Source organism: Polyodon spathula, chromosome 10 (assembly GCF_017654505.1).
Source record: "Polyodon spathula isolate WHYD16114869_AA chromosome 10, ASM1765450v1, whole genome shotgun sequence".
Lineage (NCBI taxonomy): Eukaryota > Metazoa > Chordata > Actinopteri > Acipenseriformes > Polyodontidae > Polyodon > Polyodon spathula.
In genome coordinates, this window is record NC_054543.1 from 43,792,061 (window position 1) to 43,816,965 (window position 24,905).

General features: G+C 36.9%; 1 protein-coding gene across 6 annotated transcripts in view; it reads right to left on the bottom strand.

Moving 5' to 3' along the window:
- The window catches only part of LOC121322372 (nck-associated protein 5-like), a 204,984-nt gene that overhangs the window by 55,906 nt on the left and 124,173 nt on the right, over positions 1-24,905 (bottom strand). For all 6 annotated transcript variants that reach the window (XM_041262231.1, XM_041262230.1, XM_041262228.1 and 3 more), the window contains 2 exons: positions 8,611-8,701; positions 5,517-5,666 (listed from right to left, as the gene is read on the bottom strand). In XM_041262231.1, coding sequence (XP_041118165.1) covers positions 5,517-5,666; positions 8,611-8,701 — 241 coding nt within the window. The remainder of the gene's footprint in view (positions 1-5,516; positions 5,667-8,610; positions 8,702-24,905) is intronic.

Consider the following 24,905-nt stretch of genomic DNA (forward strand, 5'->3'; position numbering starts at 1 on the left):
CTTTTGTGTTTATTGTGTCACTGTTTTATCTACGACTGCGTTTCGCTCCTATGAATGAATCACTTTTGTTTCTTATGCAGTTTGATTTTAATTTATTTATTTTTTATTAGGTTATGCATGTTCTAATGCTGCTGCATTTACCAAATAGTAAGAATGGGAAAACAGAAAATTTAAATTTACATGATTCTTCAAATTCTCGTTTGTGCTCTGCTGCAGCTCAGAGGAAATTATAATAATAGTATATTTTAATGCTTACTTTTTAAAAAGCAATTTTCGTTCCAATATGTTCTCCTATTTCAAATGTCCTAGATTGACTCCATTTTGAATTTCGATTTTGCAGAAAGTAGCTTGCTATGAACATTGTTAAATAGCCTGCTAGACCTTTTTTTTTAACATATTCTGCTGTCACTTGGGCTTGCCTGATGAGTAACTTAACAAGGCAATTACATTATCATTGGTCACTAAGGCATACTTTTAATACACCTTCTAGTCTAGAATATATTATTTAAAAATGCAGTCAAAGGAAAATGGTGCAGGAAAAAAACAAACAAAAACAAAACAAAGCAATATCATAAATGAAGCAGTCGACATTCTGCAGGACATCCTTTTGCAATATATATATATATAGTTGCTACTTTTGACATGGAGAGATACCAGTTATCATGGCTTTAGGCCTATTGTCTGGCACCAGAATGAACACAACCAGACCAGAGTACAATAGCTTGATAAAAAGCAATTACGTTTTCAGAAAACTTATTTTTTTCAGTATCTGTTTGGTTCTTTACAAAAATCTTCTGCAAATACAACATTACTCTCTCCACTGGGATAATATAGCTGACTTGTGGGTACACGGCACACAGCCACCCTCATTAGAGCTGTGCTGTTAGCAGCACAGGGTATCTGAAGAGCTGTTTGGAGTATGAAATATGAACAGTGGTGTTTGATCAGAACAGCTGCACTAAAGAAGGGTTTTCCAGCCATTAATATATGATGGCTGTAATACAAAGGGCTGTTTTTATATTTATTCTACTTCTTTTACCTTATGCTCACAGTCGCTACAGGACTATATGGATCAGAAGACGAGAACCCTTTTATCTTTGCACAGACAGGTGCACCTGGAGCAAAGTGCACAACACAATATTTCCATGTTGGTTTGACGCTGATTAGAGGGAAGCACCTTCTGCCGGGGAGAGATGCCAACTGCTTTTCTGTACTTAATCCACTATCTGTGGGGGTTACGTTTGCCACATGTGCCAGTAGGAATACAGTACTACAGCTGTGTGATGTGAGCCCAGACTGCCACTACTATGCAAGGGAGCAGGACAACATCATATCCAGCTCATTGTGAGTGTGTGTCTGGCAAATTTGTAACATTCATGCAGTCAGAGAAACAACGTGTACAACACAATGCAAGGGCCGTCTTTTATATGTGATCAGAGAACTGTTTCCTTTAATAATTACGAATGTCTCAGATCCTACAGCATTAGAAAATAAAAACTATACAATAGTTCTATTTCCATTTGAAGATGAGTATGCTTTGTAAAAATGGTAGCTGCACCTTGAAGATGCTGCTGCTGCTGCTGCAGTTGAGTAATTGGTGACTAAATTGGCTACAGCTAAGATTAATGAACTTGGATGAAAGAGTATATATGCTTTGTTCAAAAGAGGGGTTGTGCATTTATAAAGTCACGTCAGTGGTTATTTTAGTATTCTTTGGAGAAAGTTCTACATCTTTAGAAGTGATAGGTCTTTAGAAATTAAACTGGATGTCAGTGTTCTGTAGGTGCAATTGTAGCTCATCACACAGTACCCGTCGCTTAACATCAATAGACTAGAGGTGATATTAAGGCCAGCACTTCTAAAGTTAGACCATGAATGTTGCTTGATATTATGAGCACACCTGCTTACACAGGAGGCTTTGATTTTCTGTTTACGCAGAGAAAAAAATGCATTCATCATTAGTATAATGATATGCGATGAAACTGCAGATTTTATTTAGATGCTGTATGTGATTTATTCTCGTTTCATGAGACTATTATAGTATTGTACAATATGAACACATCAGATAGGAATTTGTGGAATTCTCGCATAGCATTTAGCGTTAATGCTGTAATATTAAATAGGTCCTTTTTGAAACTCAAAAAAACAATTATAACAGTATAGCAAGAAACACATGTATACATTATTTTATTTGCTTTTGCAACTGCTTTAAAATAGGGACCATTCCCGTGCTGGAATATTGCACCGCAGTCCTGCCGCACTGTCCAAATTCAATGAACTTCCACCACAGGCACTATTCTATTTCACATGCCATGACCTGGCAGGAAAACGAAAGCAATTAACAGCTCTACTGACTCTTTCATTAAAGCTAGACACTCTCTAACATACAGTATTTAATTGCATAAGTCACTAAAGCATGGCAAGTTGTCTTGGATATTGCAAAATTTAAATCCAAGTGGCAGTAAATATGGACCCATTACCTCACAATTCTTTATCTTGCTTCACTCTCTGGTAAGTTTTAACAAGGTTGAACCTTGAGTTGATGTGTCACAGGGTCCTAGAGTTTTTAAGGGGTGTTTAACAAGAATGATGATGTGAGCTGGCTGGCTAAAGAATAGAGCAGGCTTTCCTAAAACCATTTTAGGAATACACACAAAAATGAAACTGGATTTGCCTCTGTTTTGCTGTGCTAAAGTACAGCGCAATGCCCTCAGAGTGGCCTGGCATTAATCAGAACCATTGAACCGTTAAAGGTCTTCATTAGTCATTGTAAGAACCACATAGGACCACATAAGAAGTACATCTTGCAACTGTAGACATACAAAAGCAAAGAAAGTCTTCACAGTTCTTTTTAGAAATAACTATTATGCTGTAGTTCACATATTAACATTCTCCCTGTTGCAGTGCAATGAAGATCCTATCAGCAATCTTGCAACAGCCATAGACGGAATTACGTTTAAGCATCCAAAAGTAGAATAGGTGGCTAACGTAATTCCATTTATGGCTATTGCATGGTTATAAACAACATATAATGCTTTTTTAACACTCTATAACATAGTTATTAAGCATCTATGCTATATTTATAAAACATGTATAAAGCATTAATAAGCATCAACGTAATATAAAGTGTTACTGGGATTAAGTTTGTGGGTCACACTTTTTGAATACAGTCGGCACTGCCTAATCGTGATACAACTCTGGGAGACGGTTCTTCCCAATGCAATTTATGTTGTTTAATTGGGATAAAGTATTTTGAAATGATGAACGGAGATCACTTTTCAGAGGAAGACAGGGTCGCGTAGCGCAGTGCGGTGAGTACAGCTGGCATGTCAACATCTCAGGAGCCTCGTCTTGTGATAAGATGGGATTTCATTATTTTTCATTTTACATAGAAATAAAAAACAGCGATTCATTTTGTTTAGGAATAAAAAACATTGACTCATATTTTACATGATTTATTTAACATGTAATCATAATGTTATGTAATTCCATTATTTTTCTTTTCATTTATAAACAAAAAAAGTGTGACTGAGGTTGTCTCAAATGCCTCTCATTTAATTGGGAAAGTCGCTTATTCTGGATATTTTTACATCTCCCAAGGCGTCCCGATAAAGCAGTGCCAACTGTATTGGAAATAAGGTTTAGGACATGTGGAGAATGTTTAAAGAATTCATATTACTGTCATATACAGTTAACCTCAGTTCATTCGACTGGTGGATAACGCGACACCTTCGCTTAATTCGACAGACAGTCTTGGTCCCGAATTTTCTCCCTATAAAATAAATGCATCCTGCTTCAAATTTTTTTATTCAACTCCGCGCTTTACTCATAACTCAACAATTATTACCGGTACAGAAGGAATAAAAACTATTAAAAAGACTAGTGGATAACTCAACTGTCGTTTCACGTGACCTCTGACTGGAAACGGATCGTTCATTCATTCATTCGCAATTACCAAGTGCAGCTGATTACAGTACCAGCTCACAATGAGTGAGAAGCGAAAAGTTAGTTCTCGTTCAATTGGTTTTAAAGCTCAGGTTATTCAGGATAACACGCTTGTCAGCAGGACTTTCAAAGCGCATGTTTTTTGCATGCAAAACAATCGACAATGTTTGATTTCTATGTTTATTATTGTTTTTGTTCGCCGAGTTAATTCTGTATAATGTACATTTGTTAAAGTCAATACTTAAAAGTGTAGTCAACAGTTTGTGCACAGTTTGTGGTTAGATTGTTTTTGTAAAAATATCTCTGTAGTTATTTTATTAATTCTTATTTCAATGGAACTATGCAAGTTGTACCGAGTTTGTACAGTACTGTATACTGCAATTGAGTCATTCACTGCAGTTCTTTCAACCGTTTGCATAATGACATTTAACTAAAAATACTGTAATACTGTAAATGTGTGAGTTCTGTACTTATGTACACGTTAATAGCATGGCTCATGTTAACTCGACACTTCGGATAAGTCAACACTAAATGGCATCCCTGTGTGGTTTCGAGTTAACAGAGGTTGACTGTATATTTAATAGGCTAGCGCATGTGAGTTCACAAAGTGTACATTTACAGCTATGACATTTAATAGAAAACACTCTTTTCTGGGTAAGTCTCAGCCTTTGTTGTTCCAGTACATTCAAGATGATATGCTTTATGTAACCCGCTTTAGTGTTTGGGTTTTTTTTTTTTTTTTTTTGTTAATACACTTAATAAAGCACTTTGTAGCACCTAAGAAATAACACACCTGCTTACATAAAAGGAAGCGATGGTTTTCTCTTTCCACAAAGAAATAATGCATCCATCATTGCTATAATGGTATGCAATAAAACAGCAGCTTTTATTTAGATACTGTATGTGACTTTTAATTAATAGGATTTCTCTTCCTTCTAACCCGAGTGCTAGTCTGTAATTTATATCTCTACACAATTCACAAGAACGGGAACATAGCATTAAACCAACATGCAATTAAGAGCACTTTGTTCCAATTATCATTAGGTGCAATTAACATCAGTGCTTTGGTTAATGGCTGTCTGAATTCCGATCACTGGGGCTGTTTTATGTAGATTCATTCCAGAATTATTGGCAGGCTCTGGTATCTGTTATGTACAGGCCATTGAGTAGGCTTGGCTTTGATGGGTGACCTAGCCCTGTGACCATGAACCTGATCCTACCTGACCAAGTTCCTTCTTGAAATCTTGCAATGTCTTACTACATCAAAGTTGGGTTAAAAATAAGTTCCTCTGAGCATTTAGAATCTTTACTGATTAATTGGTATTTGACTACAACAGACCCAAGGTATCATCAGCGTGAAATTCCTAAGGATTTTAAACACAGAGAAATTAAATACTGTTTAGGGATCTAGTTCCTCGCTCAAGGCTATAGATTGTCAAGAACAATTGCCTTTAATACGTTGGTAAAGTATAAATAATTAAGCATTTTGCATTCATATTATATATTCATAACCGCCCTGCCCACCCTGTTTAGGAAGCAGAGAGATGGCCAAACTCTGAGCTGCAGTGTACCTCTAATGTTCGCAGCCTTTCCAGAAGCAGCGTGGTTTTGTCCTTCCCCTTCTCATTCCCGCTGCCTTCACTGTGGTAATCCACCTCTGCTGCCAGGTTCAGGTCTTCCACCGCTTCCTTTGGCTTTTTGACTCCTTCGGAAAGTTTACCCTGGGGAAGGAGCAGAAGAGCTGGGATTCTACAGCAGCTCAATCAATGCCAGACAGATAATGATTATTTAAATCCTTACTTGCAGTATGTTTTCACATATATTCATGAATTATTACCATTTTCTATTTTTAGGGTTAGGGATAGGAGTTAGCGTTAGAGTTAGGGTAGGGTTGAGGTTAAGGTTAGGGATAGGAGTTAGCGTTAGAGTTAGGGTAGGGGTTCAGGTTTGGGTAGCAAGCCAGTTCCTACTGCAGTTTAGCAGTGAGTTTGCTGTTGTTATTTCAGGATTATGCCAGACTGCAAACAAAATCAGCAACACTGCTCCCTTGGTTTCAAAGAGCCTTGCCATTTTGTAGCTTGTATGGTATCCCTTTCACTATATAGATTTGTTCTACTTTTACATTTAATATCTTTATTGCTGTGATATGCCAAATGAATTCTGAGCAACTACCTATCAATATTTTGCTAAACTTTTGTCTTTCTCTGCTTTTTCAGCTAAAAAGTACCAAATTGAATTAGCAAAACTCTTGGTATTAATGAGACAGAATATGAGTAAATCCCATTCTCAAGTAAATCACTTCACTGAAGCGAACAGTGTCATTTGTTTTACAATCACATTAAACCTTTTTCACACTCTGAATATTCGAGAATCAAAATAATGCAAATAACTGATCAAAAGCCAAATAAATTCCTGAAAAGAACACTCCTGATAATCCTTTGAGTTCTGCGTTGGATGGATCTGTTGCTTGTAGCTAACTGTTAATTAAACCAACCATTATAATACTGCATTCTCTTGCAATTTCATATAGCAAGACTTTTGAACTCTGTTCCATGCTCACAGTTTCAATAAAAGTATTTTGGATGCCAGCTAATTACAATCTCAAACCAAACAGCAATGTCCCATTGTTTGTTGGACACCTGTAACATGGTTACGGCTGATCTACAGTTGCTCATCTAAGAGTCAAGCTCAGTCAACACCTCTATCAATAGGGTCAGCAGTGCTTTAGACTGGTGTGTTAACAGCTTGTTTACAGTATTCAGATGAAGCAGGCCCTGCTGTGCCGATGGTTATTGTGTTACCTTTACTGTAGCGCTTTCTTTCACCTGACAGTTTAATATATTTGGCAGGGTGCAATCAGCTAGCTTTACAAATGATTTCAGCACTGGCCTGCGTCAGATAGGTTGTGGTCAAGTTAATGCAGACAGTTTTTTTAATGTTATAAATGCAAATTCCCCATTTGCATGGATCTATTCATGCTGATTAATGTTCGCCCATTATTCCCTTTGAGCCTGTCATTTAAATAATCACTAGCTATCAGCCATTCTGTCTCACCCACACATTTACGCGATAAAACCGCTGATTATTTCTTTATTACCCGCTCCATCAATCAGAAATATTCCGGGCAAGTTCAAATATGTCACATTCCCAAGGTAACGTTTTAGAGCCAACGTAGATCCAACCAGTCCTTTAAAAGGATAAGTGATATTTCTGCTAATTAAATATGAATTAGAAACTGTGAGTAATTTGCATTCATAATATACTATCCCCCCCAGTATCCATTACAACAGGGGACCCCCCCCCACCTCCCCACCCATACTTCCAAATGCTCTCATTTACATCTCCTGACAGTTAGGACCACAGATTGATGAATGGAACAAGTGTAATATTCTTAGATGCAAAACAACCACATTATGTGATTTGCCTAAGGGCCTGCCATTTTACAACTGTGATTCCCCACATACAACCGATATAATCAATTAAAGATTTAAAACCATTCACAGGCTGCAGCTGCAAAGCAGTTTTATTCATATTATTTAGATGCAAACAAACGATTAGCAAGTAAATTGTGGAATTTCAGATAACTGATTCACCTATGCATAATTTATGCTATCTAATGCATCTTTTAGCTGTACTGATACCGACCTACATCAGTGTCTGTTCATAAGGTTGCATATGTGTAACTCTTTCAATAAAGCTTGACAGTATCTCATTTCCATTTGAAAAGGCTTGCAGCAATGCATTTGTGAACAGTATCTGACCTTGCAGCACCAGTGCACAAATTAATTACTCTTAAAGTTAGATTGTTTATTAACTAGAATGGATGTCTAAGACAGTAAAACACACCAATTTGTACACTCCCACCTATGAAGCTGTAAACACATTTAATAAAAAAAACCCCAGTGAAGCGCAAATTATTTCTGCTAACTCCTCGACCTTGATAAATAACAGAAGGCTAATCATTTTGAATGTGCAAGCACTGTAAACCTCTTTTACGGTCTCTTTTATTAGTTGCTGTCAGGGTGGCCAAAATGTAATCAATGATGAACAAAGCTTAAAACTGATGTGTTGCATTGACAAACTTGCATCCATTAAAGTCATTACATGGACATCAGCTGAACAAATATTGGGGGTTACTGTACCTGACAACAGCCACTTAGCACTAAATATGAATGTGTTGATTAAACAGCCGCATGTTTTTTAGGGAACACATGCAGCCAGTGAACATGACTTGAACTACTGTACAGGGTGTGAGGACAGTTTATTTTTGTCATATGGAAAATTAGATTCCAGACGTTCTTTTCACCACCAGGATTTTTTTGCATCTGAAGACCGCTTGTGATATATGCCTGTTAGGGTGATACTGTCACTCCTTTTCAGAAAATTGCAACTCCTTCTAACATAAAGGGATTCAACCTTTTGGATGGAGGTTTGGTTTAAAAGTGAGAATAATCTCTCTTTTCGAGCTACGGTTTCATGAATGACCGACTTTATTTAACCCAACAGAACACACTTTAATTGTAGGAACTCACTGTTTGGTATTATTAAAAATGGGAACCATTTAGACTCAGTAACTGAAGTGCATTAACACTGCTTCATATTCAGGACTGCAGTGTTCTTTCTAAAGGGCCAGGGTAACTGTTAAATCTGTCCCTAATAAAATACCTTATAGACCTTCATAATGTCCACCGTGTCCACAGCAGTCTGATCCAGGGCCCCCTGGTTCTGCAGTAAATTCCGCACTGTCTCTTCCATCCTGCGGAAAAAACGACAAGCCACAAAAGTCAGCAATGCTATAAAATATAAGATCGATAGCACTATTGTTTTGAAGGGGTAATTGGGAATCTTCCTGAAAATTAACAGTAAATGTTGTTAAAGGTTTACTATTTCTCCTGTGCAGTTACTGCGAGGCATAGAATGAATATTTTACTGAGAACATTTAAATAGTAAATGAAATATGAAACTAGATTGCACCTATTTTATTTTTTTTACCATCAATAATATATATTAAGTACTGCCTTTGCATTTTTATATCAACTAAAAGCACAGTATTTTTTGCTATTTTAAGGTAGTCGTTATTGCACTCAGAAATTATGGAATCAAACACTTGACAATAGATCTTTTTAGCAACCATTTAACTATCCTTACATATAGTGCTACCAGATTATATATATATATATATATATATTGCCTCATATTCATAAAACTATGAATATTTCATCACGTGATGCATAAACACCCTTTACTGTCAAAAAAGATCACTCATCAAGATGTAAGAATAAGAGACCAATTTTCTCATTAACATATTTGTCTAACACATGCCTCAGACTAGGCGGAGAATGAGATACATCTTTATGGTATAATTTCCTAAAATAATTTCTGCGTTTAAGAACATGTATTTAAGCCAATGGTAATAATAAAGTAAAAACACTAATCATATCACTGAAAATGGAATGAGAACCAGTGAATTTAAAGAAAATAGTGTGTGTAATAAATTATCCCATTAAAAAAAGTCACTTTACATCTGTTATTCCCGCTCAGTTCGTGGTGGTATATGGACTTGGCATTGGGTAAAGTCTAGTGAACAACAGACCCAGATCCTTGGAGATGAGTATCAACCAGCGGCTTCAGAGCCGTAGAACTCACTAATTGTTAAATCGTAGAAATAATTAATATGTTATTTTAATCAAGTGTTGAAAGATCTGACATTGAATCTAATATTAGCTATAGGAACTCAATCTAATAATAGCTATAGGAACTAAATATTGTACATGAATTGGGTGGGAACGGCAGATGTAAGGCAACTTTTAATTGGATAATTTATTACACATACTGTTTTCTTTAAATTCAGTGGTTCTCGGTGTAATAAATATAATTACAACACATACTAAAATAAAATTAGAATGTGTATCCAATATTTGAAACGTGTACTAAATTACACATTTAACCTGTGTGTGCAATTAATTAATTTATTTATTTTAAACCTGTCTGCCTCCAGACATGTCCCATAGCCATTAACGCTGTAAATAGACGATGTATGCCATTGACGTCTTAAGTAGGGGACACAGCTCATTTGCATATCTCTGATAACTGGTTAGTAAAATATCTCAGTAACAATCCATGATACCTTGCTTAATGCCCAGAAATTAACACCATCATTTACGTTTTCGTTTTTTTGAACAATTATTAATTTTCCAATTTTCTCCCAATTTGGAATGCTCAATTATTATTCAACCTGGTTCACTGTTACAACCCCCAAACTAATTCAGGAGAGACGAAGACGAGCACTCGCATCCTCTGAAATGAGTGCTGTCAGCTGTCTACTTTTTTTCACTTTGTAAGCCATATCCAGAATTTACAACGTTGGAGGATCACGCAGTTCTGAATGTACAGTCGTTACAGTACTGTACAGTCCAGCCTGCAGGTCCCCGGCCAGGGGTTGCTGGTGTGTGGTAAGCCAAGGACTCCCTAGCTGATCTAACCATTACCCTGCCTGGGCAGTGCTTGGCCATTGTGCCATCCACAGTCAGCAGTGGCATAGCTTGGAATTGAACCGGCGATCTCCAAGCTATCGGGTGCATCCTACACTCCGGGTGGAGTGCCTTTACCAGATGCGCCACTCGGGAGCACCTATTACCACCACCTTTTATGAATATGGCCCACTGTTTAGTGTTAGAAACAGAAATGTGGTATCCTTTACAAATTGTCATGACTCCTGATAAAGTGACATTTGCCGTTAGATTAAAATGCATTTTAATGGAACTCTCCAAATCTAGCCCTCCTATATTTTTTTCGTTGTGTCGAACACATTAGGGCTCACTTATTATATTCTAATGCTTGCCGACATTTTCCTTATTTTTATTGCAGTGAATTTTCCACGTGATGCGTGCGAGTGCTGGCAAAATGCATACTGAATAGCTGCCCCATCTGTTGGCCAACTGTGAATAAGAATAAAGCGCTTGTAACCTCAGTGTGGGGAGTGCAGGGCTCAGCAGCAGATTGAAGCAACTTCTGTTTAGAGGCTGACCTTAATCAGCTCTGACTCTGCCCGGGGGACAACAGTCCCTGTGTTGGACTGGTTATGTCACAGATTTTACAGCAGCAAGATTAGCAACAATTATGCAAAAATTTATTTGTACAAATGTGAATATAGATATGTCTAGGGATATGTTTCTGTTTGTATACTGCATGTTCAAACATACATGGGATGCTGGAGAGTGCACAAAATAAAATGTAAAAGTAATTTGTGATTTGTATTTGATTTCTATTTACACTGAATGTTTCTGCCAAGATAGCAACCCATAAATAAAAAAATAAATTAAAAACTTCAAGCTGTTCCATACCCAAGGGCTGAGCTGACTGCGTTGGAAGTGCCCAAACAGTTATTTTAGGATCTTAAACAGTCCGTGGAATAAAATGAGTGAGGCCTTCAATAAATGCTGATTCATTAGATTGTCTCAATTGTCTAAAAGCTCTTAAAATTCCTGTAGGCAGGTGCAGGATATCAGAGTAAAATTGATTTCTTCACTCACATTTTTACATGTGAATGCCTGCTCATTGAATGCTGCCAAGTGGCACTGCATACACTTGCATACACTCTTCTGGGTATTAAGCATCTGGGTGGCAAATATGTCTCTCTTGTTAGAGGTAACATCTGCCCTATAGATATTTCAACACAATGAATTACTTAATTAAAATTACACTTTGTGAATCAATACATTTTAATATCAAAGATATTAAGTATATTTGACCACAGACATATGTAGTATATTTGCAGCCCCTGGCTTTCTTTAATATTTAACTATATTTCAGTGTATGGATGGCCATACATTAGTTTTTGGTCACATGGTCAACCGCGGTTAGACATTCTTAAAATGAAAAGATACTAACTAAATAACAGTAAAACCTCTTGTTTCCACACTGATTTATCTAATAGCTAGCTGATGGAAGTTGCTTACAGTCTGCAGCCAATACTGTGGCAGAAAATTAATGTTAAACCAGCTTTGTTATATTTGATTAGTGATTAGACATAGTTATGCAATTTTTGTATACAGTTTGGAATTATTCAGATCATTACTCAAGATTTACTGCTGAAAAAAAAAAAACACCCCCACCCCCACAACCAAAAGTCATGCACCAGCAGGCCTAGTACAGGGCCTCTGCAGTGCAGTGTTTGCATTAGATTTTCTGGCACTGGTCAGAGTTCAGTATCAGATGGAGCCACGGTTCATCGTGGGCCAAGCTGACTTTCTATTGCAATCACAGTTGTAAACACTGGAACTCTGCTACTGTAGCTGTGCCATCTTAAATTGTGTCACTGAGTAATCACTGTCCTTTGGTCTTCTATATAGGACTGTGACACATTAGCTGAGCAGTTCAGACTCCAGCAAGTGATGCAGCTGCAAGATATAGTGTCCCTACTTTTAAGGGTCGAGGATTTGAAGACTTTTTAAATTACATTTGCCAGACCAAGGAGGGATTAGCCAGGCCTGGGTTTTTAACCTGTACTGTGAAACTGAGCACTGGAAATTTAAAGCAACCTTAAAGAAGAGTTGTACACATCTCATGCAGTAGTCAGGGCCAGGTCAGTTCTATCTGTTTACTGTATGTTCTATTAATAGCAATGTAACTACTGATATCAACCACCAAATCCAACATGATTACATCACGAACAATGGCAGCATTAAGCAGACATACAATAGGGTCACTGAATGAACAGTATTAATAACTAGTGTTTCCTTCATTTGAATTCAATGTGAACTGAAAATTTAAGTGGGGAACATGTGTGTTAGTTCCGTTGTAATTTGTGAGATTTCAGATCAAGTCACCTTAGTGAGTTATCAGTCAGCTTGTATTTGTTCTTTCTGCTTCTGTTACACACGTTGAACTAACCTCCACTCCCTGGCGGTCCCCGTCCGTGTATTCTATAAACTCTGGCCTGTGCAGTAACCAATGAAACAGCTGCTACACTACAGTGTTAATGGAAAAACTTTGTGACACTTCAGTCTGCATAGAAAGCCCCAGCAAATCTGCGAGTCACGTTCCTTTGCAGACGTCTGAACTGCAGTGAAATTAAAGACATGCCAGAATCTCATTTGTTCTGATGGCTGAGTTACACGAGCTGTTAAGCTGGAAACATAGTATTAGGGGATCTCATTAACCAGGATTCCAGTTTTTACAAACGAGACTATTGCCTCTGAACTTGATATTTCTTCTGGTTAGAGCTTGGCACTGCACACACAAACACAATATACAGTGTGGAAAAGTTAATGGCAAAACATTTGGCTTTAGTGAGATTAAAGGGAATAGAAATATTGCAATTTTTCTGCTTTAAACCTTACTAAAAGTTCTAATTATTTCCATTAAAATACAGAGACAAGAAGCTGCGAAATAGTAAATGTGTAAGATGTACTCTTATAGCCCCTGACCCCTGATTACATTCTGAAAATCCCTCAGAAAATCCATCTATTTAGAATTAGCCTCAAGAAAAGGGATTTAGTAATGCTAAAAGCCTCGATATGCAACACAAACCTAGTATTTTTCCTGCCTGCTTAATCTTCCAAACAGATCAGCACAGGAAAACATTTTAAACCACCACAGATTTTATGGATATGATGACTTAAAACACATTCCACATGTTCTGCAGTGATTTGTGTACTGGAACATAAGTAAATAAGAAATTCATGGAAAATTGCCCTTATATACATTTCAGTTAGATGCGTTGCTGATTTTAAATTCTGCTCGCTATTTACTGGATGTTTACTCAGGATAGTGTTTTCTCAAAGATACATTAGGAAACACGAGCCAACTAGTTTTATTTCCTTCTGTATTATGTTAAGGATGCTGATGTTCCTACTTTGCTCTTTGTTTATATGGCATTTAAAGCTACTCTATGGTACAGTTTTGAATTAAAGTACAGTATTCATTATAACAAGTGCAGCATCATTTGTATATGAATAGTACATTCACTGTATAGGTCTCACCTTACCTGAAGGCTACCAATGCAATAAAGCTGACACAAGCCTCTAAATTAAATAATACACCTTTTTGATAATCCCGTATTTCTGCTGACTAACTCTTCGAATTTTAAACCTGAGTGTAACATAACAGGATTGAATCTGTCATGGTCATTACATTTGAAGTCCAAGTAGCCGCCCTGCAAAAGAAAGGAAACATATAACTGAACTACATTAACCCTTCAGATTTATAGCTATGGTCAAAAGCTTTGTATCACCCTGTAGAATAAACACATTTTGCTTTATAAAGTCGAATGATTAACCAGCTGAATAAAGTTAAGTTAACATATTGAATTACACACTGCTTTGTAGTTTTCCATATACTTACGAAAGACAAATAACATTTACTGTACCGGTACTACTACTATGGCTTCTAGTAGACTTTTGCGGTATCATTTTATTTCTTTGATTGCATGATGTTAAATAAAAGATCTAAAAAATTATGTTCATATATATATATATATATATATATATATATATATATATATATATATATATATATATATATATATTTTGTGATATATTTTGTGAGGGAGCAGAGAAAGCGTGGTCCTAGGGAACACAGGAGGGAACCTCCCAGAAGGTTGCAGGCTGAACAGCCTTAATTGTACCATGGGGTTAATTGTATTACTGATAATTGTTAATTGTTTGCCAGCTGGCAATAATTGTAAATTCAAGCCAGCTGTAATGTATAAAAAGACAGCAGCCTGTCTGCTCTGGGCTGCTGTTGTATGAAGAGCCTGACGGTGTGTCACAAAAGAAAAGAAATAAAAAAGAAAAGGTACTGGTACTAGTAAATCCCTTTTGTGAGAAGTGTGTTTTCATTTTAAATCGGTAAGCAGAGTAGCTGCCTGATTTGTTAGTGTAAGGTTCTTGTGGAAGAGTTTAGTTTAGTACCCCAAACGGAGTTAGGTTTTATTTTTGTCTATGAAAATAAAAATAGCTCAACCACGTTTTGAAAAATCAGGTTTTTTGTGTGTGGCTGGGTCATTAAAGTGCTGAAAAAGAACCGAAGGACTGAAATCCTTCACTATATATATATATTAATTGTCGCAATCCTAAAAGTCTAGGTGATGCAAAATTTTTGGCCACATCTCCTGACTTTGCCTTTAGCCTGTCTGAATTGCTCCCTGTTCTAAACTCTAAAACCCACTGGGTATTTTAAATTATAGCCCACCCTTTCAGAGTTTGGAAATGGAACACTGCTTAAACCAATTCATGTGACTTCAGAGAATTCAATATAAAACACTGCCAATCCTGAATTACACCTTTCCTTCCAGGTGGCCTCTACAGATCCCGTTTAAAAAGAACTCAACCTTTTGCTGATATATTTTTTCTTTCTTTACAATTCAAGATGGTCTGACATGTGGGTTTAGAATTCTCTGCTCTAAATGTGCTTGCAGTAAATCATTACTACTTCTCTTGATATGCTCACTGCTGTGTCTAGTTTTATTCTAACTGTAATTTTGTGGTTAATCTTGGATAGAATATATTAAATAAAACACATGTGTATTATGCTTTCAAAGAAACTGGCAATAACATAGCAAATCATAACCCAGCAGCGTTACATCTCTAGGAGGCAGATGTAATCAAAAAAGCATGTACATCTGCAGTTTATAATACATGTTACTTTGGGCACAAATCCATTAAACTTCCAAATAGAGGACAATAGTACAAGTAGTAAAAGCCCTTCATTTAAAACAAATGCATACCAAACATCTAAAAGTGTGATTGAAATCTGCCATTGAGCAAGAAAATAACACAGGTACTATATTTATTTATGTATTTATTTCTGTACTAAATCATTCCCAATTACCTCAGCACATTACCAGTGCATTTTTGGCACCTGCATTATAAGCACAATACACAAACATGTTTTTAATCTCCATTATGTTGTAATCAGATTTAGTTTGTCCCACAATCATAGAGGAACGTGGGTCTATAGTCTGAATTTACAAGCTTGACTGCATTTAATAGCAACAGTAAAAATACGTTTTTGGTAGATGTGCCATGTTACCATCATTTTACAGGATGGCTCCTCTTGTGTAAATTAGCCAAAGCATTTCTTTGCCATTTCAGACACATACTGGATTGGCAGCACTCCTCCCCAGATGGTAAATACTAAACCCATCAATAAGGAAGTGACCCCCCACTGTGCACAACCAGCCTCTGGAGTCTTGCCACAGTGAGGGTTTGGGTCCCTGGCTGAGTGACTCGTAGCATGTAGATTCAGGCATGCAAACATCTGAAAGCTCAGGCGAGCCACAATAACAGTAGCAGTCAGCTGTCTCTTGGATTTCTGTCGAAATAAAACGTTGTCTGTGAACAATATACAGTTTACTCTAAGCTTAAAATATTTAAAATATGCAGCAGATGGAGTGTTTATATAACATATATTGTAGGAGGTGAAATCTCTTTGTCATTGACTTTCAAAATCCAAATCTGTATATCCTGCAATGAAAACTGTCCGGTTTTGATATTCAGAGACATCACAAAGGCCTCTTTGACAATATTGTTACTACTATGTTACGTTTCTCAATAAAACTAATCAGACTTGCTTTCCAATGTTCTTTAACTTAGTTTGGGGGTTGTCCAGTCCCATCTGCTTACACTGACACCCAAGCATCTTTCAGTTATTGTATCATTGATTTACACAGATTGCACCACACCACACAGTACTTGCACCACTAAACTGTCCGAATCCTCCTCAAAAACACACCAGCTTTATTGACGTGTAATTGATGGGCTACTTAAGCAAGCCCCTTTAATTTAGCTTTATTTTTCTAATCTCTTTTGAAGTTTGAAACATGGAGTTGGAGTCAGATGGAGTTTGATTTTGGAAACAACTGGAAACATGAGAAAATATGTATATACATTCATTAGTTAATATAAACACACTTTGTAAATAGTTAATATTAACAAAGAAAAAAGATAGGATTGCTATTTAGTGACTAGATTTCAATGAGTAATACTGTATGACTAAAAATTAGAGCGCACGGAAATAAACAATTCTGGTAAATGCCACACATTAGTTTTAAATACAAACTAGAGCAGTAAGTGGTTATGGTCATAACCTATAATTAACATGCAATGCATAGACATTTGACAGTCAGACCAACCTGATACAGGTCAAGCTCCAGGGAAAATGAGCTAATTACCCCATCATCAGTAACTTAACAGCATAGCTCTCACTGGAACAATAACAACCTTCAAGCTTGATGAAACAGTAGGTACGCTGTTTCCTTAGTCCAGGTCATGTGTCACAATGCATGATCATCATTTGATGCCAAAAAGTAATATTCTTTTTCAAGACAAGCCTGCTGCAAAATCCGTTAACTCCGACTCTGTTTAACAATATAAGGTTTATTCGAAAGTCCGTGGATACTTGTAGGCTTCCCAAGTGTCCCACAGGCTGACTCAAAAGTTTTCAACTGAAAAAGGAATGGCAACATGAAAAAGCTACCACTTTGTTTCAAGTTAAATCTCCTTCAGAAAAACCCATAAAACACCAGGAGGCTGTCGTGCATGTTAGGAAAGGGTAGCGTTACAAAGTTTCAAAACAGGCGACCAATGGCTTTTTTTTTTTCTTTTTTGCGGGAACTCTGACCTTTCAATGAGATACACATGAAAGAGAGGCACAGGAAGCACACACACAGACTTCTGTAATAGTCCCCAGCTCAAAGCATGGTGGTTTTTATCAACTGTTTTTCATACAAGAAGAATAAAATAAATGATCATTTAAAATCTTAGCTGCTGGATTAGTACTGTATTATGAATATTGCAATATTAAAGTAATTCCTATGTATGTTGCTACTTTTCAATTACCCCTAAGTGCTAAATAAAAATACTGCATGACTTTTACAGCAAAGTACTATGAGAAGGCATCTTTGGATGTTGCTGCAGAAGCCTAAGCCTAAAGAAATCTGACTATAATCTGAATGTATAAAGGTGTCATCTAAATTATTGAAGTACATACAAATAATAGATTTGAAAATAGTGAAACCTTATGTATGACTGGACAGAATGTTCCTCTTTTGGAGTTAACTAGGTTTGTATTCCAGTCATGGAACAGCCACTGTGATATTTGCAATGAGGTGATCTGTAAATAAGGATACATTATCATTCTGTCACATTACATAAACTTGCCCTCTTGCAAACTTATTCTGTGATTGGTTTGGCTGGTCAAACGCAGTTAGCCTCAGAGCAAGATCTGAACACAGCTTAAGCTTCAGTGTCTCTGTTGTTTCTGAGTACATATCAGCACCTGTGTACTACTGTACTTAAACATCTTCTTTATTCTACTGAACGCTCCCATCTAACTGTGTGCAATTACTGACACAATTCAGACTTTTCACTTGAACACAATCTTGAAATAGACTAGGATCCTGTCCCAATAGCACAGACACTTTGCAGGGTCAAACCCCAGGAGAGGTGTCTGTGACGGATGTTTTTAGTCTTCATGACATAGCTAGAAGCCCACGTTAGTGTCTCACAGGAGCGAGTAGCACAGTGTTATCCCAGAGTGTGGTGTTACTATTTTGATTTGAGTTTGCTTTTTATTTTGCTCATTGACAACTGAAAATGGAATACTGTGGTCAAAGTAGGACACACTGCATGCCACATTTTGTTTGTTTGAAATAATCTTGTGTCTTGCCTTTGCTTACATTTTTCTGTATATATAGCATTTCACTGAATTTGCAAAGGTGTGCTACCCAGACAGTTTACCAGATTTGACTGTCAAATAAAATACACAAGTGAAGTCCTTTTAACTGCTCAGGGTGTAAATGTGTAACAATTATAAGAAATATATTTATGCAACGGGAACCTACTTCAGTGTAGACAGGGTAAAGGTAAGTCTATTCCTGTGAATCCTCACAGTTTCAGTGAAGTCACTGATCTTTCAGATGTCTTCATCAGCATGAAGCCAGCAGCTCAGTGACAGCATGCCAACTACTAAATCAGGCAACAATCCGTGTGATCTGAGCAGAGCTGCCCTACGTTCCCAGAAATCTGACCTCTTACATATCCTGTAAAGGTCTGTAATGAGTATGTCTAATCCTTTGCAGAACCAAATTTACAGCCTGGGAATCTATTGAAGAATTGACTGTGGTCTTAGTTCAGTTCCAGTATTAGGTTAGTATCATCTATAAGCTAAAATAGCAGCAGGCTGAACAAAATAGACTTCAATTTCTGTAATTAAATATAGTGGTAATACTGTATAATTCTCTTTTTGTAAAAGGGATCAAAACAAAGTAAAACAGTTTAATACTTTAACATGTAAATGTACCGGTTACATACTGTTTACCAAAACAATAAGCACTGTTTTTTATATGTAGGCCGCTGTATTAAATGTTGAATACAGGTCTCTTTTACGGTATCTGTTTACAACATATGTTTTTTTTAAAGATAGCTTTTTTTATAGGGTACAATTGTTTGAAATTACAGTACCTTTCAGTTGTGCCTTTCAACACTGTATTGCATATTCTGTAAATGGGATTGGTGCACAAGAATAGTATTCAAGTAAACTCTTTATTCAGCTAAGTGGCATGCAGCTAAGTATACTGCAAATCTACCTACCTTTTAATTGAGACTGCATCGTGCTGAGATACGACACATGTAGTAGGTGTTACATAGTACAGGAGGAGTCCATGCAGTAACTGCTTACTAGGGTAGCAGGAAATTATCAATTAACCTTTGCTGCTAAATATATAGCACAGCTGGGCTTTTAATAGCCACTGGTTGTGGGGAGCAGGGAACTACTTAACTAAAACTTCCTGTGAAAGTTTTGTCAAAAAAAAGCTCTCTGGTACTTTTAGCCACACAGAAAGGGCAAAGGTAACTTGACTAGAATTTCAATATACAGAGCCAGCTAGAATTCCTTTCTGATGTCTATGAAGGTAGTTATGCTGTTCAAAGGCAGCTTGGAGGAACCTCGTCTACCTGCACCACTAATGACTTGAGCAGACTGTTAGCTTCACAGGGCATTTAATGTGCAGCAGCTCTAAAGAAAACAGGAGATGAAAAGGTCGCAACACTAGGTACTTATTTGTTCTGCTTTGAATGAAGACATTTATTACCCTCTCTTTACTATGTCTCACAGCTCTCCAGATTTCAAAAGTCCAAAAATATCTTTCAAAGCCTCAAGTGATTTTAGGCAGGGAAAGTGAAATCTATGTGCATAATGATGAGGAACTAGCTCCCCAATACTGCACAATAACAGATGATGTTTATGGACTTTTTATGATTACGTTCCAGGGTATTTACATTTATTTTGAAGGACTGCTTCCATTTAAATTCAGTTTAAAATTGGCGCTATTTGAAATACACTAACTGCCAATGCAGAGGACATTTACAACATCATTGACAAATTGTAAAATACTTTTATAGTGCCATCTGACATACTTAAACAGCCTAAAAACAACCTATAAAGAACCACAGGAAAAACATCAAGTTCTTTGGCAGTGTTATAGTTCAGACAATTTGTATGCATTATTCAAGTTTATTATGCGTTATTCCATTTTTAAAGTAATTCCACAGCATTAAAATTCACAGAAAAACATCACAGAGACTAAAGGTGATGGCACAAGCCAAGGATACCAGCTAAACTGTAACAAACTAGAGAGAGAGAGAGAGAGAGAGAGAGAGAGAGAGAGAGAGAGAGAGAGAGAGAGAGAGAGAGAGGAGAGAGAGAGAGAGAGAGAGGAGAGAGAGAGAGAGAGAGAGAGAGAGAGAGAGAGAGAGAGAGAGAGAGAGACAGAGACAGAGAGAGAGAATACACTGTTTTAGATTCATAAGAGTTAGATTTGACAGTACTGACAAAGAGTGGTAGGTAGGTAGGTAGGTAGGTAGGTGAAGTTCTCAGTACCTGACGACAGCTTCTCTCAGCTTCTGCCTGAAATCTGTCTCTTCAGAGAGGGATCTCAGTGGGACTTTCCTCCTGTTTGGTGTCCTCCAGGACATTGTCATTTACAGCTCCCTTGCCTGACTGGGACAGATGACTTCTCACAATAGGGCTTTCTCGAGGACTGAGTGGCTGCTGATGCTGCTGCTGCTGCTCTTGTTTACAGGAGCATTAGCTTGGCCCCACACTGTGAAGGATAGGAACTCTTCCGCATGGAGCCTTCATTACTCATACATTTCAAATGTACTGCACACAGCGCACAGATTAAGATTCCTTCGGTTCATCACTCTCATCCTGCTCTCAGCTTCAAAAGTCCACTACAGAGCATTACTTCCAACCACAGGCTTGCCAGCACCTGACTTACATCATCATTTAGAATGCATCTCCCACTAATCCCAGAGTTTAATAACAACATACTGTGAAACCCGGAGCCTTGCCCCGAGCAGGGAAGCCGGCAGTCACGTGACTCACAGGAGTTTCCTCCCCTTTGAATTTCAGCTTGAGGGCTGCCAACTAAGTTGTTCCTTTGTGTGAAACAATGATTTTCTTTTACTGTCCTTTGGGGAGCAGACACACACACACAAACACACTCTCTCTCTCTCTCTCTCTCTCTCTCTCTCTCTCTCTCTCTCTCTCTCTCTCTCTCTCTCTGTTAACTTAAAACACGCCAGATCTGTGGGAGCAACATACTCGATTATGTACAGTTGGTGTTGTACAGCAACGAACGTATGGGGAGGACGGTGTTACTAGGATCTAACGTTTTGTTGAATCTGATGTTGTGTGAAGAATTAGCCTGGGTTTTATTATTTTTTTTAGTTTGTCTGTTTTTTTGCTACCTCCCAGTTGAAGAATACATACCACAGACAAACAACTACATCATTTCAATGTAAAGCTCTCTTGAGTGGCAGTAAGCTCAGTTAATAAGAAGGAATCTAACTGCTTAATAGGTCATTAACAAGAGGAATCAGTCTGGATGTCTCTTAAGCCCATGGCAGTGCACCCTGCAGAGAATGCCCTCTGTTTAGTTTAAACATAAAACTGGACCAACCTTAAGCCTAGAACAGAGTATTTTAAGAATTAAAAAAAATAAACTTTTAGAGAACGTTTTCTAAACATTTAATGAAGCTGTGCCTGTTTTTTGCACGCAACAAAATAACCAACAGTTTTGGCACCACCAAAGTCTCAAAATTGGCATTCTGAAATATTTGTGCGCATTTAGTTTTAATACAACTATAAACTGATCTTCTTACTTGCTGTAATCCCTGCATTTATTTTCTTAATACCACCAAATATTAAGGATGCATACATTACTTACTAGCATATTATTTCCCTTTAAACACCACTGTAACAAACAAAATGTCTTTCTCAATGAAAAAAAAAAACCTTACTAACCTTTTAGATCCACTAAATACCTACAGTACGTGAACTGTACAAATCTATCCTGCATTCCTATGCTCTGGCAGTAAACTTCACGACTGGGTGGAATGGAACTTTTCCCAATGGCAATGAAGACTTCTGAAGGGAACATAGAATGCCAACATTAGCAAGCACAGAGACAATACGAGGTGCACCTCAACTGATGGCGTGGTTATGAAATGTAGATAAAAAGCAAAGAGCTGGACACCTAGCCTGGTGTGTCTATGAAGATGTAAACAGAAATATGATGGAGGTACTCAAGTGAGGAATTATGGTTATGAGCTGAAAAAGAAACATACTGCCCAGTGGGTTAGAATTGTTTATAGTAGCCAGGTGTTCTGGCAAAACGGCCTTAGGGTGATGTCATACAAAACAATGGAGCCCTCTCTTACATTGACTGGCCTGGAGCCTTGTTTACTTTAGGAGTTGCAGAAAGAATACCCCGTCACTCTGCACTTTATACTACATTTAAAGCAATTGTGTTTGCATGTTCCAGAGCTCCGTCCTTCCATTTTTCAGTGTGTTGAAGTGCACTATTCCTGTGGATTACATGTTTGTCTGTGCAATTCATATACTATGCAATGGAAAGAGAACAAGAGGTTATAAACTTCAAATCAGCATCAGCACACATTTTTATATCTTAATACTGCTTACAAGACCCTAAATTAAATGTCTGGGATGTTTAGTTCTGGAGTTTTTTGGGGAACGTTTTCCTTTCAGATTAATGGGGTGAAATGTTAAATAAAACCCTGATATGTGAGTTATCTGCTAAACCTTAAAAGATTTGATTAAATTGACCAGGCAGACTGATCCTACAGTAAATGTGTTAAGTCTGCAGGCAACAGTAGATACTGAATTTCCTGGGCCAGAAGTTTTTTTTTTTTACTATCGCTATGGGTCCTTGTCACAAAATTTGAACTCATGCCTATTTAACAAATGTTATTTCAAAGTGTGTGTTTTTTTAATTAAAAAAAAAAAAAGTTTGCTATCAATTAAACTTGTTTTTCTTTGGCTTCTTTAACAGCAGTCTTTGGAACAGTTTCATGATTGTCAAACTTTGTTTTCATTCATAAACAACATAGACTGAAAAAAAAAAACTTTCCTTAAATAACTCAGGGAATTAAAAGCATGAAAACAGCCCTATTTTCTCCTTCAAGTCAATAAAAATAAGTTACATTTAAAAAGTATTGGCCACTTGTTATTCAGTTCTCTGATGGCTTAATTTTCATTAAAATCCCTTCCTGAGAAAAGATGATGTCACCACTAAAACAAAGAATCACTCACACCCCCAGAGATATATTCTCTGTAGATTTATATGGGTTCATTCATACACTATCCATATGAGTGACAATTTCCATCTAAATAGAAGCCATTTAAGACTTCTACCATATCACATGTAATTGCAAGCATTTAAAAAAAAAACCTCATAAATAACAAAAGAAGGTTCTATTTTTCACAACTAGTCTCACTTTAGGTGACAATTGCCTTTCCCATCTAACCATCACAGAAAATTAAGATAATTACTTCTTTTTTTCCCATCCAAACGATTCAATCCTGTGAAGGTCTTTGTATACTATCCAAACAAAGTGATCATGTTTTTTTTTTTGTTTTTTTTTTACTTTCTTGCATACAAAACTACAAAACAAAACTCCAGACTATGTAGTCTATAGCAATTGTACCATTTAAAAAAAGCCAAGAGGCACCCATATTATATCGCTGTTATCTTTGGAGTTTTTCTACAGGAAACAACAAAGGGGCCATGTATGTCTGTGAGGAGCGGGCAGTACATGGTTTGTGGCCCCATAGAGAGACACTGCACTGCCTTTGGCACACGTGGGTATCTTCTCTGTCAGATCTCCTCAGTCCCAGGCAGCCCTTGAGTTTGTGGGGAGTTGTAACAGTAGTGTAACAGTACTGTATGCCTGGGTTGATTATGCTAATTCCCGCCAACAGCCTTCAAAATCAATTAGTTAAAGCAAGTAACCTGAGTAAGAACAACACAAGCAGAATACAAGAGACTATTCATCGGATGACCACGTTGGTCTGCAGAGATCCTAAGAAACTATTCATCAGATGACCGTGTTGGTCTGCAGAGATCCTAAAGCTTTGGAACGACCTAATGTCTCAATCAAATAATATTTTATAAAAAGGCCACAGGGGATATTTAAAAAACCCATCCTGTCACTAACTTGTAACATGTGACATTTAAGGTCATTCAGTGGAACAACTGCACCTTTAATCAAACTAATGCTTCTCTTATGTGTTAAATATGGGCAATATCCTAATTTGTAGAATAAAAACCTATAATAAATAAACTACCTTTTTGTTTCGAATTGAATTATTTTTTTTTTTTAAAGGAAACAACACATTTCTAAAATATAGCATTTGTTTATTAAAAAGAATAACAAGGATAGTCATTGATACTTAATTACTTATTTAATTATAATGGTATGTTTATTTATTTATTTATTTATTTATTTTATTTAATCAATTACCTAGATAACATGTAGTTTCAAAATCACAAATAAGCACAGATAAATAAAAAAAAAGTCAATGTCACTGAAGAATCTCCATTCCTTAAATCAAAGCAAACATTTCAAATACAGTCTTGCTATCTAAGTAACAAA